At 37.5% G+C, this 14,177-nt stretch overlaps 1 protein-coding gene across 1 annotated transcript in view; it reads left to right on the top strand.

Annotated features, from left to right (window-relative positions):
* The window catches only part of cntn3a.2 (contactin 3a, tandem duplicate 2), a 104,433-nt gene that overhangs the window by 26,119 nt on the left and 64,137 nt on the right, over positions 1-14,177 (top strand). The window contains exon 3 of the mRNA XM_051097185.1: positions 112-241. Within this exon, the coding sequence (XP_050953142.1) occupies positions 112-241 (130 nt within the window). The remainder of the gene's footprint in view (positions 1-111; positions 242-14,177) is intronic.

The raw sequence follows: 14,177 nt of genomic DNA, 5'->3' as shown, positions 1-14,177 counted from the left end.
TTCCATTAAGATGAGAAAGAGAAAGTAATTTACATCTACAAATGACACACTTCAACTTAAGCTGTGCATTAAGATACAAACATGTAATTGATTTCTGTTGTTTGCTCTCAGAGTGTATGGATTACAAGTCTTTTAATGGGCCGAAATGGCGAATGGAGCCCAGTGATCTGACAGTGGGCTCGCTGGAAGAAGAGGCTACACTGACCTGTGATGCAAAGGGCATTCCTTCCCCTCAGTACAGGTATGTTTGCATTTTATGCTTCCATTTTTACAGCTCTTTAATCTAGTGAGCTTTATAATGCCTTTATAGGAATTTACAAATGTGACCCTGGACCACAAAGCCAGTCATAAGTAGCTTGGGAATATTTTTAGCAATAGCCAGCAATACATTGTATGGATCAAAATGGTTGAAAAATGTTTCTTTTATGCCAAAAATTATTAGGATATTAAGTAAAGATCATGATCTCGGCCAAATATTGTCCTATACTAACAAACTATCACATTTTCTAATTTTTTTTAGTTTTGTTTGAATACTTTATGGTTTTTAAAGAAAAATATTTTGTAACTGACTGTTATAATCTTTTATAATGTATTTTAAAACAATAGTTCAACCAAAAATTCTGTCATGAACTACTCACCATCAAGACCTTCATTCATCTTCGGATCACAACATATTTTTGATGAAATCTGAGAGCTTTCTGAAATGCATAGACAGCAACGCAACTATCATGTTTAAGGCCAAGAAAGATAAGGACATTGTAAAAATGTGATGCGATCTAGGAAAACCCAACACATGGTTAAATTTGACCTTGTTTAGGTTTTGATACCATTTGACCCTCAAGCCCTTTCCAAAACTGTTTTTACTATGTTTTGTCCATAGCTTGAACGTAACTAAAGTTATGGCTATCTAAAGTAGGCTAATAGCAAAGATTTTCAGGAATGGAATTTTGAGAAAAACAGGTTTAAAGTGAGACGGCTTTCACTTTCACTTAGCGGGTTTAAAGAGAGCTGTCTGTCAAGTCAGGAGCGCTATACTGCATCATTACACAAACAGACTCACGTCTGTTATCATGGGCATAGTCTCCGAACTTTTGACCACGAATAATGCAGCCTACTTTGTAGTAAAAGCGAGCGCAGCGCATCTGTTCGTGCACTGTGCATTTAACAGACTGCCATCCGGCTCCGCCTCCTCTTTAGTAACTTCATCATCCAATCCTTCATTTCTGGATATGAAATAGTCCATAATAACATCGTTTAGGGCACTGACATCACCAAGATTGAGCAGATTGAGATGAGTAAAATCGGTTAAGTGAGCAGCTGCAGTACTTCAGACTGCGTTGCGCTCCACCATCCTATGATATTAAAAAATGAATAAATAAACTTTGCGTGCTGTAGTTACACAGGACTCGTGGAGAATGTGAATTGATACACTTTTATTAAATATGTTACGTGGTTTATTTTGATAGGTTAACTGTTTTTGTGTGTGTTAAGCGTTCTTAACATAAGAGCCAAGATATTTTCAGAGATGACAGACAAGATGTTATAGAATAATAATTAAATGAAAACCTAATTTTGACAAAAAATTGACATTCAACCTATTTTTCAATTTTCCTGTAAACATCCCAGTGCGACAACCGACGGATTTTCCCAGATCGCATCACAAATAGTCAATGTGACATCTGTGGTTCAGCTTAAAGAGCAGGTTATATGGTATTTTAAAGTGTCCTAATATGGTGTTGGAGTCCCCTACAACAGGTTTAAATGCATTTGAGGTCAGAAAACATTGTAATTTTCTCCAAATATACATTTGTACATAGAGTCATTTGTCAATGATTTCAAAACAATTTGTTCGAAGCAGTTCTGATCTTAAGGTCTGTAAACCCCTCCTTTCCATAAGCCTACTCTGCTCTGATTGGTCAGCTGGCCAAGTCTGTTGTGATTGGTTTTTCCGTATACAGTGCTCTAGAGGGTTACTTGGACACAAAGATGCAATCGGGTTTAAAAAAAATGGCATCGATATTACCTTATCAATTCGAGCTGAGCGCGAGGATGATACAGATGCAGCCGCTCAACTGGAAACTCAATCGCAAGCATGACTTGATCAGGGCGTTTCTTAGTGATAAGTTTAAACTTTGTATGTGGTACGAATTGTATTGCTGTGGTATCATGGAAAACGTGAATTTTAACCACTGTTTCTTCATATCATCATCTTTCGGCAATGAAAACAACGTGTCTTTAAAACGTGATGTAAACACACTAACTAAATTTGTGTTTGTGGGCAGGTCAGACTGTTCATATTTTGCGGGCAGGCGGGGATTATGCAAATGCGTTACCTAGTGACGTATATCGGTAACTAGTCTCAGCCTCAGATGTCAAGCCCATGAACTGTTGGCTGACATCTTTTGCATACAGCCCGCTTAGCTGGAAACACTTCAGGAGTTTCAAAGTCGTCATCCGATTGGTTAAATTATACAGGATTTTCGGGACACATAGGTGTCGCGTTCTATAACGTTCCACCTGGAAACAAAGATGCTGTAATGCCAAACCCCCTCACGAAAGAAGATAGCCTTCGTGTTTACAACTGTGCTTATTAGGATCAACTAAACGCTGGATTTTCAAAAGTATGTAAAAAATGTTAAGTTTGCAGCATAGAATCTTTAAAATATGTCTGAGAGTTTTACACACCGGTCTGTTATTGTGGAGACATTTCCATGCCCATTAACATGACGCGGCACAAAACGTGATTGGTTGCTTTAGCTGTCGATCATATGGCCTCTTGGGCGGGCCTTGGCCATTCAAAGCGGCCAAGGTCCCCAGACCTTCTGCAGTCAGTCTGAGGGTCTGGCTACACGAGACTAATCTGTACCAGGCAGAAGATTCGCAAACATGATGACTCGTTAAAGGAGTAGTTCACTTCCAGAACAAAAATTTACAGATAATGTACTCACCCCCTTGTCATCTTTCTTTCTTCAGTCGTAAAGAAATTATGTTTTTTGAGGAAAACATTTCAGGGTTCCTCTCCATATAGTGGACTTCTATGTTTCCCTTGAGTTTAAACTTCCAAAATGCAGTTTAAATGCAGCTTCAAAGGGCTCCAAACAATCCCAGCCACACATAATGGGTCTTATCGAACAAAACAATCGGTTATTTTCTAAAAAAAATGTGCAATTTAAATACTTTTTAACTTCAAATGCTTGTCTTCTCTAAGTCTCTGTGAACTCAGTTTTTTCCTGTTCAAGACAGTTAAGGTATGTCGAAAAACTCCCATCTCATTTTCTTCTCCAACTTTAAAATCGTCCTACATCGCTGTTTTTGGTAAAGGGCATTTGACATTCTTTGCACATTCACTTTGTAAACACTGGGTCTGTACTTCTGCAGCGATTTAGGACTATTTTGAAGTTGAGTGAAATGAAATGGGAGTTTTTCGACATACCCTAACTTTCTTGAACCGGTAAAAACGCAAGTTGACCGTTTGAGTTTATGTAGTAATATCAGTTGTAAATTTTTTTTAGAAAATAACCGATCATTTCTCTAGATAAGATCCTTATTCCTCGGCTGTTTAGAACTCTTTGAAGCTGCATTTAAACTGCATTTTGGACGTTCAAACTCAGGGGCACCATTGAAGTCCATTATATAGAGAGGACTCCTGAAATGTTTTCTTTAAAAAACATAATTTCTTTACAACCGAAGAAAGAAAAACATGAACATCTTGGATGACAAGGGGGTGAGTACATTACCTGTAAATGTTTGTTCTGGAAGTGAACTGCTCCTTTAAGCCTACGAGAATACTTTTTATGTGCAAAAACTAAATTGACTCAGCAAAAATTCTGCAATTTTTTCTCTTCTGTGTCAGTCTTCGATTCACGTTCACAAGAGTATCACGGCGCGTGCATCCACAACTGACATTAAAAAGAAAAAAATGTCTTTTTCTTTTCTTTTCTTTGCACACCACCTTTCTGGGCCTTCAACATATCAGATGCGTTGCTGTCTGTGCAGGGTCTGAAAGCTCTCGGATTTTATCAAAAATACCTTATTTGTGTTTCAAAGGTGAATGAAGGTCTTACGGTTTTGGAACAACATGAGAGCGAGATTTTCATTTTTGGGTAAACTATCCTTTTAAGTAGATTTTATTACAGAGCTTGTTGCATTAGTATATTAGCTGCTTTGTGAAGAAATGACAAGGGTGCTTCTTTAGAATTTGGCCAAATGAAAGTATCCGGATGGAAAAATAAGTGCTGCCTACCATTTGGAACGGCTTGTAACACCTTAACGCAGCCTATGTAGGCAGCTCACTGAGTTTTGAGACATTGTTCTTCCTCTCAGTAATTTGAATGATTCTGCAACACCAATCATGCATGCGGTTATGTTTATTCATGCAGTACTGTATGATATTATTAGAATTTAATGACCAAGATGTACAGAACCTTCACTCCCTCGCAGTGGTGAGAGTTGCCCGTGACAACAAAATGATCTTTCTGTCTCAACAGTCCATTAATTTTAGCTGTATGTTCAGATTAGATATATGCCGGGGTGCAGCGTGTCACATTTTGATGTCTGCATTATCTGATGGCATTGGTTAGTCAGGAATGCTCCTGTAATTTAATGGATTATGGATTTCACATCTCGAGGCTGTACCTCATAGTGCCTTCCCGGGCTCCATCTCAACAGAAGAGCCATAAAACTGCAATATTTACACTGGCTTCATGCTGGCAGGGCTCAATGAATGCATTGACACATGCACATCAATTAAACATGTGGCACATGTTACGTGCCATGCATCATTCAATTCAAACCAAGCCAGATCTGTGGAATGCAATGTGTACATCTTTTATTCAAAAGCGTATTTTGAATACTAGCTTGCTTAGAAACATGCTTAAGTCTGAAAATAGCTGATCAGAAATGCTCTTTCGCTTAGAGAGTTTCTTATGCCCTTCTCAACACTGAAAGTGTTTTTGAGGTCACCAGGTTGCTGTGCTGTTCTTCGCTAGTAGGCATTACTGTCTCTTCAAAACCAGACACGATGCAATAAGATCCCAGCGACAAGCAATTTTTCTGTCCATACCAGACACGACACAGCTACAAGATGCAACGAAATCAATCACTAATCATAGCCAGTCAGAAAAGCATGTGGGTGGGCTCTCTCTGCAAGCACAATGCTGTTTCACACTTGCAGCTAAATAGAAAAGTACATAATTAAATAAATACAAAATTTAGATTGCATACGCAGTAACTGATACAGTATTTCCTTAAATTTAATTTATTTCCAGGATCTGGGGCGAATTATTCTTTGTTGCTTTCATTATGGCTATTAAAGTCATGCACAATGATATTCAAACTCAAATTGAATGATTTTAATATAATATAAAACACAGTCAGCTGTTAGCCGTGATGCTGCAGAAATGGAAAGGGTTCCAAAAACTCTTCTGGTGATCACATGTATAACCAACTTGGCTTATTAGGATTTTTATCATGTCTTGCGGAGTCACATGTCCGGTTAGGACTTGGTGTTAATAATGGTTGGTGGTCTGAGGAAAATCTCACAAATTAAATGTATTGTCAGTAAAAAATGAAGTAATTTTTTTTGTGCAATGAATCAGTTCCTTTTACAGCTAAAGCATTTTCTTTTCTTTTATTCAGTAAAGTACTAAAAGAATTCTTAATGAAACTAAGGAAATGGAATCATTAAAAGGAATTGAAATTCTTACGATTCACATCCCGAATCTCACAGGAGGCGGATCACATGATCTCCACTGCCTTTGCTCCTATTGTTCACAACTCATTTGCATGAAGTGAAACGTCTCAGCTTTGTTGAATTGCAGCCAAGTGGTCTCAATCACTCATGTCACCGGAAAACAGCAATTGAAAATCATTGAAAATCATTGGCATCATCTCTTTTTCTCGCTGCAGATTGCTGTCTATGACATACACAGCTATTTTATTTTGGGTTAGACACTGTTTTCACCTTGCATTAACATGTTTTTTATGGGTGTAAACAGGGTCTGAATTTTTTCGAGCTTGTCCACTTTTGACCAGTTCTAAAGACTCAATTGATTGTATTGCTTTCATTCATGTGGTTGAATACATTTGAACAGGCACAGAATGTTACAGACAATATGGTTTTATTTTAAAGGAATAGTAAGATCTTCGTTCATCTTCAGAACACAAGAATGCAATAGTCCATGTGACATCAGTGGTTCAACCTTAATTTTATAAAGCAACAAAATGCTTTTTGTGCACAAAAAAAAGCAAAAATAATAACTTTCAGTAATTTGACATTTTAAGACTAAACTTAAAATTTTAAGGCATCAAGAACAATTACTTTCTTAAGCTGAAAGCCTCAGACTACACAAATTTAGCCCGATTTGGCACAATCTGCTTGACATAGGGTGCAGTGGGGATTCATAAATGACAATGAGCATCGGGATGCAAGATTCAAACATTTTATCTCATAGTGGACAACAGCCGATACCACATCTGCAATGCTTCACAGCGTCAACACAGAAGGACTAGCATGTTTAATTTTTTGGTTGCACTTTATTTTGATAGTCCACTTTAGACATTCTACTAACTATAAGTAACTTTGCAACTCCATGTCTACTAATTCTCATTCATTTGCAACTACATGTCTACTAACTCTCAGAGCAGACTGTTAGGTTAGGTTTAGGGTTAGTAGAATAAGTTGACATATACTTGCCAAGTTTAGAAGAGTGTTAGAAGATATTAAGCAGAAAGTCTACTAATACTCTGACTAGTTGACATGCAGTTGCAAAGCTACTTACTGTTAGTAGAATGTCTAAAGTGGACTATCAATTTTTTTCCATCGTCCACGACGAATTCTGTCACACTGGCAAATAGGGGCACAGAAGGATCTTTGACAGCACACACATCATTAAATTCTCATTTATTCTCAGCATCTTGTCTGTGTAATGTCACAAAAAACCAGGCCGCTTCCACGATAGTTGATTGAAACAGCCGTCTTACCTGTCTAGAACTGAGAACAGTCCGACCACCATTGTGTCGACTCCGGTGCAGGGGAAGACAAGAATGTCTCCGATTGAGGTGTTTTGTTGTTGGATGTAATAATGAACATAGTAGTCATCATTTACTCCCAACTTTTGAGCCGCTGAAGATGCAGAGGACTAACATTACTTTCGTTTTTGAAGGAAATTGCCTGGAGATCTACATAAATGCGTCTGTGTTCGCACAAATCATTCATGATTTGAAGTGAGTATAAGGGTTTTTATGCATCATTGCAAGTCGTCTTTCTTAAAGGGTCATGAAACCCTCCTGTTTCAGCACTGGTTAGTTCCCACCGCAGTTTTAAAAAATGCTGCAAAAGTGGGCGTGGTGCGCTGTGGAGCAGAGGGTGAGGAGGGAACCAAGTCAACTTTGGGTTCAGACGGTTCAGATAGTTTCATTTCACTCCCATTGAGTTAACAACACAAATAAATGCACAGTCTTTTGCACTCTGCATCGGAAACATATATATGAACGCGCTGTTGCACCTCTGTTAACTTCTAAGACTTATTTTGGCGTTTATAATCCTTTTGATGCTTTGCGTCAAGGAGTTGTAAAAACCGGTATTACACTCACTCTATGAATGAATCGCATTTTTTACTGAACTCTTACAAAGCAAACAAAAACAAACACTCTCCTTCGATCCATGAACGTTTCTCTCTTAATATATGCAATCTCACAGTCTGAAGCGTCTGTCATAGTAAATCAACACACACTGTCATGAATAATTAGGTGAAGCATCTTCTCATAGGATAAGAACACGCAGCCTCATGCATAAATATGAAACACCAACGTGTCATCGAAGTACTACAGTCGAAGTACAAACTGTGACGTCAACAGAATGTAGATTTTAAACCCGGAGGATGAAAATAGCGCAAAAAAGCTAAAAATTAACCAGTTTTTTTTTTCAACAATTAAAATTAACAGATGCTATGATGAAGACCTCTGCTAAAATCTCAGAAAAAGTAGTCCGGGGTTTCATTAACCTTTAATAATGTGCTAGTTAGCAAGTTTCACAGCTAAATACGTACGTTTGGTTTGAATGCAAAAATATGTAAAAAGCCTACCCAGGCTCATTGGAAAATCTTGCCTCTACCTACATTTCTCCAAAACTAGAAAGACTTGCCTACACATACGAATCGCTGCAGCTTCCAGTTGAAATAAACACTAGAGGCAATAAAACAACAACCTGAGTTTTCTTACTCAGTAGGTTTGCAATATGGTGTTGTAATTGTGAGGTAAAGTGCTCAGGTGCGAATCCAGTGAAACTTTGATTCGACTAAATAGCTCAAACTTGCGTACAAGTTAAAATAGCACGATTGCATCAGTAAATGCATTTTTATATCACTTTGTTGCATTCATTAACACTATCAGGTAGGTTTAGCATTGGGTTTGGTGTTGAAGGTATGTTATTTTCCAATTCGATAAAGCATTAAACTTTTAGCGACACTACCCAGACATTTGAATTCTGAACCACCACAATACGTACCTGAACAACATAACAAAAATGCAGCAATACATGCCTGTATCAACTCAATAAAAAATGTGGCCGCAGTCACATATTGAATGCGTGTTTTAGCACCACTCACTGGACATTTCACCATGAAACGTGCAGTAAAGTACAAAATATCGAAGTTTCAGAAACGTCGCCACAGGCATGTATTTCCAATGCGCCTGGGTTGCAAAAAGCACAATGTTCTTTTACCATTCCTGATTCTAACACAGCTTTTGGCATAGTTTTGCAGCTATCAGAGCAGAAACGAAAGCTGCATTTTCTGTTGTCTCTTTTCACATTGATAAGTAAATTGTGCAACCTTATTTCACAATATCAGAAAAAGCCCATACATATACCTCAAAGAAATCAGGAAAGTAGTCTAAAATGGACAAAAGAAATAGATGAAAGCACCAGGGGTAAATAGGAATGTGTCTTCTACGTCTTCTTGCGATCCAATCAACCAAAATGCATCTTGATACCAGGTGTAAACAGGAAGTTAGTCACAGAACTTCTGAAAATACAAATCTTTAGTCACTATGCTCACCTCAGTTGAACAGATTTCTTCCCCTGATTGAAAGCACATGGGTGATGTTTCACCTTACTGTACTCTTTATAGGCCTGTACATTCCTCATTTTCTTCTAATCATCTTTTTGCTCTTTCTCTTGCTGTGCCGCATGTCACGCGGAGCGGTGCCTGAGCCCTAACCTGCACACCTCTCTTGATGTGCAAATAGGGCTGAAGCGCTTCTTCTCTGGCTTCTTCCTGCTATTGAGCAGAGAAGCTGAGTTGTCAGCTCTCTAGAATAAATTGCCCGGCTACAACTGTGAGGTTCATAAAAACTGAAGGTAGATGCACTTTTAAATTACTCTTGCACTATCTCGCCGGCCGGTTCTTGAACAGTGCAGCACTTGCTGCCCTAACTGTCAAAATATCATTTTTACCACCCAAGTTTTCTGACACACAGGCAAAAAACATTGACGAAGCAACTCCAAAGAATAAAGATTTGACGAACTTTATCAAATCCCAGTGCTTACTGGCAGCATGAGATATCAACGATGAATTGGCGAAAAGATTTGATTTAATCCGTATAAATTCTTCAGTGAAGTGTGATTGCAGACAGAAATATCTTTTTGAACTGAGTCAGTCTGTAGAGTTTAAATGAAGCGCGTGCTAAAATGATTTGCGCAAGTGACAAGGTAATTGCTTGAAAGAATACATCAAACCCTGAGTTATCCACTCTTTCAAAGTTATATTAGAAATCCCAAACTCCTGTCCCGCTGCGGCTTGGATGAGAAATGAGTTTCCTTAATAGGTGCATCCTTTTGAGTGAATACAAATCCAGCTAAATGCTGCAGTAAAAACCAAATGATGGTTTTGACTTAAAGCATAAAGAACAGAAGTCCTTTTGCTTCATTTTGGCAGACCTATTACGTTTTGTGAGCACTAGGGCTAGGTGATATATCTTACTAAAATATATTGCATAGTTTGGACAGTCTTCATGATGTATTTGGATTAGAGAAGCCATAATTTCAGCCGAACAGCATAGGTGTCATTTACTGTCAAAACGTTTTGCACTTCTCACTCCATTTTATGAAATAGCTTGTGGCAGTAATGTTTCAAATAAAGAGGAAGCATCTTCAGTTGTTGAGCAGAAATTTTCAGTTTTTGTTAGTGCTTGTGCTGATTAGTGATCTGGTGATGGAATATTTTGCTGGGTGCTCCTTGTGATTCATTGATGGTGGAAAGCGACAAGGGTTTCTCTTGCACACAAACATACCCTATTTTGTATTCCTTATTTGTGACCACAATTTATTCCATTGAAACTGCATAAATAAAGCAAACAAAAGTTCTGATATACACTTGAGGTCAAAAGTTTTCATACACCTTGCAGAATCTGCAAAATGTTAATTATTTTACCAAAATAAGAGGGACCATACAAAATGCATGTTATTTTTTATGTAGTACTGACCTGAATAAGATATTTTACATAAGAGATGTTTACATGTAGTTCACAAGAGAAAATAATAGTTGAATTTATAAAACTTCAAAAACGTTCAAAAAGTTTACATACACTTGTTTCTTAATACTGTGTTGTTACCTGAATGATCCACAGCTGTGTTTTTTTTTGTTTAGTGATAGTTGTTCACGAGTCCCTTGTTTGTCCTGAAGAGTTCAGGAATCTTCTTTAGATCCCACAAATTCTTTGGTTTTTCAGCATTTTTGTGCATTTGAACCCTTTCCAACAATGACTGTTTGATTATGAGGTCCATCCTTTGACACTGAGGACAACTGAGGGACTCAAGTGCAACTATTACAGAAGGTTCAAACACTCACTGATGCTCCAGAAGGAAAAACAATGCATTAAGAGTTGGGGGGTGAAAACTTTTGGAATTTGAAGATCAGAGTAAACGTAACTTATTTTGTGTTCTGGGAAACATGTAAATATCTTCTGTAGCTTCTAAAGGGCAGTATTAAAAAAAAAAAAAAAAGATATTTAGGCAAAATAAGAAAAATGTACACATCTTCATTCTGTTCAAAAGTTTTCACCCCCTGGCTCTTAATGCATGCATCATTTTTTAATTCTGGAGCATCAGTGAGTGTTTGAACCTTCTGTAATGGTTGCATATGAGTCCCTCAGTTGTCCTCAGTGTGAAAAGATGGATCTCAAAATCATACAGTCATTGTTGCAAAGGGTTCAAATACACAAAAATACTGAAAAACCAAAGAATTTGTGGAACCTGAAGGATATTTCTGAAGAACAGCAGACAGTTTAACTGTTCAGGACAAACAATCGACTCATGAACAACTTTCACTAAACCAAAAAAAAAAAAAAAAAAAAAAACAGCTGTGTAACAACACAAGTCGCAAAACCAGGACTTCTGAAAAATTAGCCCAGTCGCATGGTCTGATGTTGCTTAATTTAATATCATCCTGAATATAATGTGAACATTCAATATATTTCCCAGCCCAAGCGAATGCAGTTAATTTCTATTTGTTCTTGTTTTGGTTTTTCTTAGAAACCGTTTTGAAGCACTGAGAGTGCCTGGCCCGCATTGCTGGCCCATGAGTGTGTGCATCTGTGTGTGTGTGTGTGTGTGGACGCAGAGATTGCTCCCCTGGAACATACGCTGGCTGTCACAGCCAGAGACTGGTCTCCAGGGCGGTCCACAGGTGTTAAAGGTCTGAGCACCATGAGGAGAGCAGAGAGATGAGCAGATGAGCCTGGTGCTTTGGATCTCACACCAGCAGTCGTATCAATGATTCCGGCCCCCTCTCATACAAAATTGATATGAACAGCACAGGGTCGACTCAAGTTCAGCCTTAGCCACACTGGAGACTCGGCGCTTTCCAGAAAAGCCCTGAGGCGAACGTAACCCCACTTCACACCTCCCTTCACTCGATCTCCCTTTTCTCCTGCTATCACAGCCGTTGCGGATATGTCACCTATTTGCCGCTGTGTGTCAAGTGCCCTTGATAGGGCCTCACTTGCCTCGCTACTATTTTTACCCAACTGAAAACCGCTTATTGACGTCGAACTGCTCTTATTTGCATTGCTCGTGAAAGACCTCACATTAGAAGCAGCTGATGATTTGAGCGGAGCGAGAAAAGCTATTACATTCTGAGATGTCAGGAGTGTTTTGTTCCTGGCCCTTACCCTGATCTGTGCTATGTTCATGACATATACAGCTGCTGTTAGAGATAAACATGCTGAAAAGAAAAGATAATAAATATACATGGGTGAAAACGAAAAGAAGCTGTGACTGGAACCAATGCATTGAGTCAAGTGATATTCCATCATATTTGCTCATTTATGGATGTATGGTTAACCTGTTGTGCCATCCGCTAAAGCCACACTTGACAGCAAATGTGCATTCTTTAGAATAAATTTGTGAATTTCACAGCGTGGGTGGTAAAAACCAGATCACGGCCTTCCTTGTCAGTAAACTGCGCTTTTTGGCTCCATGAAAAAAAAACTCTTCAGTATAGAAGTGAAGCAGAGAGAATTTGGAAATATGCAACACTTCAGTTTCAGTTAAAACATTATTACATTTTATTATTATTATTATTATTATTATTATTTGTATTATATTTTCATTGTATTTTATAATATGAATTAATATCATAATTATTATTATTATATAATTAAATCATTAAAATAATGATTAAATACTAATAATTGTACATACATTCAATAAAAATTAGAATAAATAAAACGTTGAATCTGTTAAAAAAAGGTTTTTTCTTTGTAAGAATCAAAATTAACGGGTGTGTTGCTTTTCAGTGTGCTAGTGTGAATAATTTTTTTTATCACAAATATAAATAAATAATAAAACTTCAACCTCAAACAACACAACCTCAACCTCAAGTTAATGAAACATTAAAACAAATATTAAAATCAAACATTAAAGCAAATATTGAAATAAGTCAAAGCAACTAAAAATCAAATCATTTCAAAATGCTAACAGTTTTTTGTCATATAAATAAATATAATCTTAAAACTCCATAGACATTTTTTATGATTGATATATATTTTACTTGTCATGCCAAACTATAAAATACTGTATGTTATCAGGAAATTTAGTGAAACTTTTTTTTAAAAATCCAGACACATTTTATTTTAACAGTTCTCACTAACAAACCATTAACTACAACTTTTGCCTCAGTAAACTCCTAATTTGCTGCATATTAATAGTTGGTTGGGTTGGATTAGGGATGTAGAATATGGTCATGCAGAATATGTGCTTTATAAGTACAAATAAACAACCAATGTTAATATTAGGCATGCTAATATTGTGTTACCCACTTTATTTTGATCTCCAAATCTCACTATTAACCAACTATTGTGACTATGACTTTTGCCTAATTTGCCGCTTATTAACAGTTAGTAAGGTAGATATGAGTTATCTAAAATATTGTCATGCAGAATAAGGCATTAATATGTGCTTTATACATACTAATAAACAGCCAATATGCTAATAAAATGCATACTAGTAGAGAATTGGTTCTTAAATATAATCAGAATTTCTTTTCCTGAAAAGTCATCGAGTCTTTGAATATTTTTGTGGACGACGCGGGGCCTCGGTCACGACTCTATAAGATTGTTTTTGCATTTACACATCCATTAGCTTGTTTGCATCCACTGCTCACGCTAGTAAATTAGCACTCAGCATCTGTTCCTGGGGTGTGCAAACTCACAGTTGAACTATGGGAGTTCAACCCAGCTGACGCCCTGTCAGAATGAATGACTAGTGAGGCCTCAGGATCCTTAAATGATCTTGCGCCCTTTGAAAATCTGTCCACATTAGTGGGTTGGCCTCTGAATTGCATGCTAGTGGTTAGGGCCTCAGGTGGGCTCGGGTCTTGGGTCTTAATGATAGGCGTAGATGAGGTGTGAGAAAGTGGAATTGATGATACTCACCGGCGCTAATCATCGCACAATGAAAAGGACAGCAAAAGAGCTGCGGGAAATCATTCGACATAAAAAGTCGACGTGAATTGCTGCTTGCAAATAATTTTGCCTGTATAATACAATGCGTTTCCGAGTGAAACAGGACGTTTAGTGAGAAAAATGTAGATTTTGTTCACAACATTTTCATAGGCTATCAACCCGTTCAGGTTTCTTTTCTTATTGAAATGAATCAGAAGTGTAATACAAATCTGAAT

This window comes from Labeo rohita, chromosome 23 (assembly GCF_022985175.1).
Source record: "Labeo rohita strain BAU-BD-2019 chromosome 23, IGBB_LRoh.1.0, whole genome shotgun sequence".
NCBI classification, from domain to species: Eukaryota; Metazoa; Chordata; class Actinopteri; order Cypriniformes; family Cyprinidae; genus Labeo; species Labeo rohita.
The sequence above is the reverse complement of the archived record's forward strand: the minus strand, read 5'-3'. Positions and strand labels throughout refer to the sequence as shown.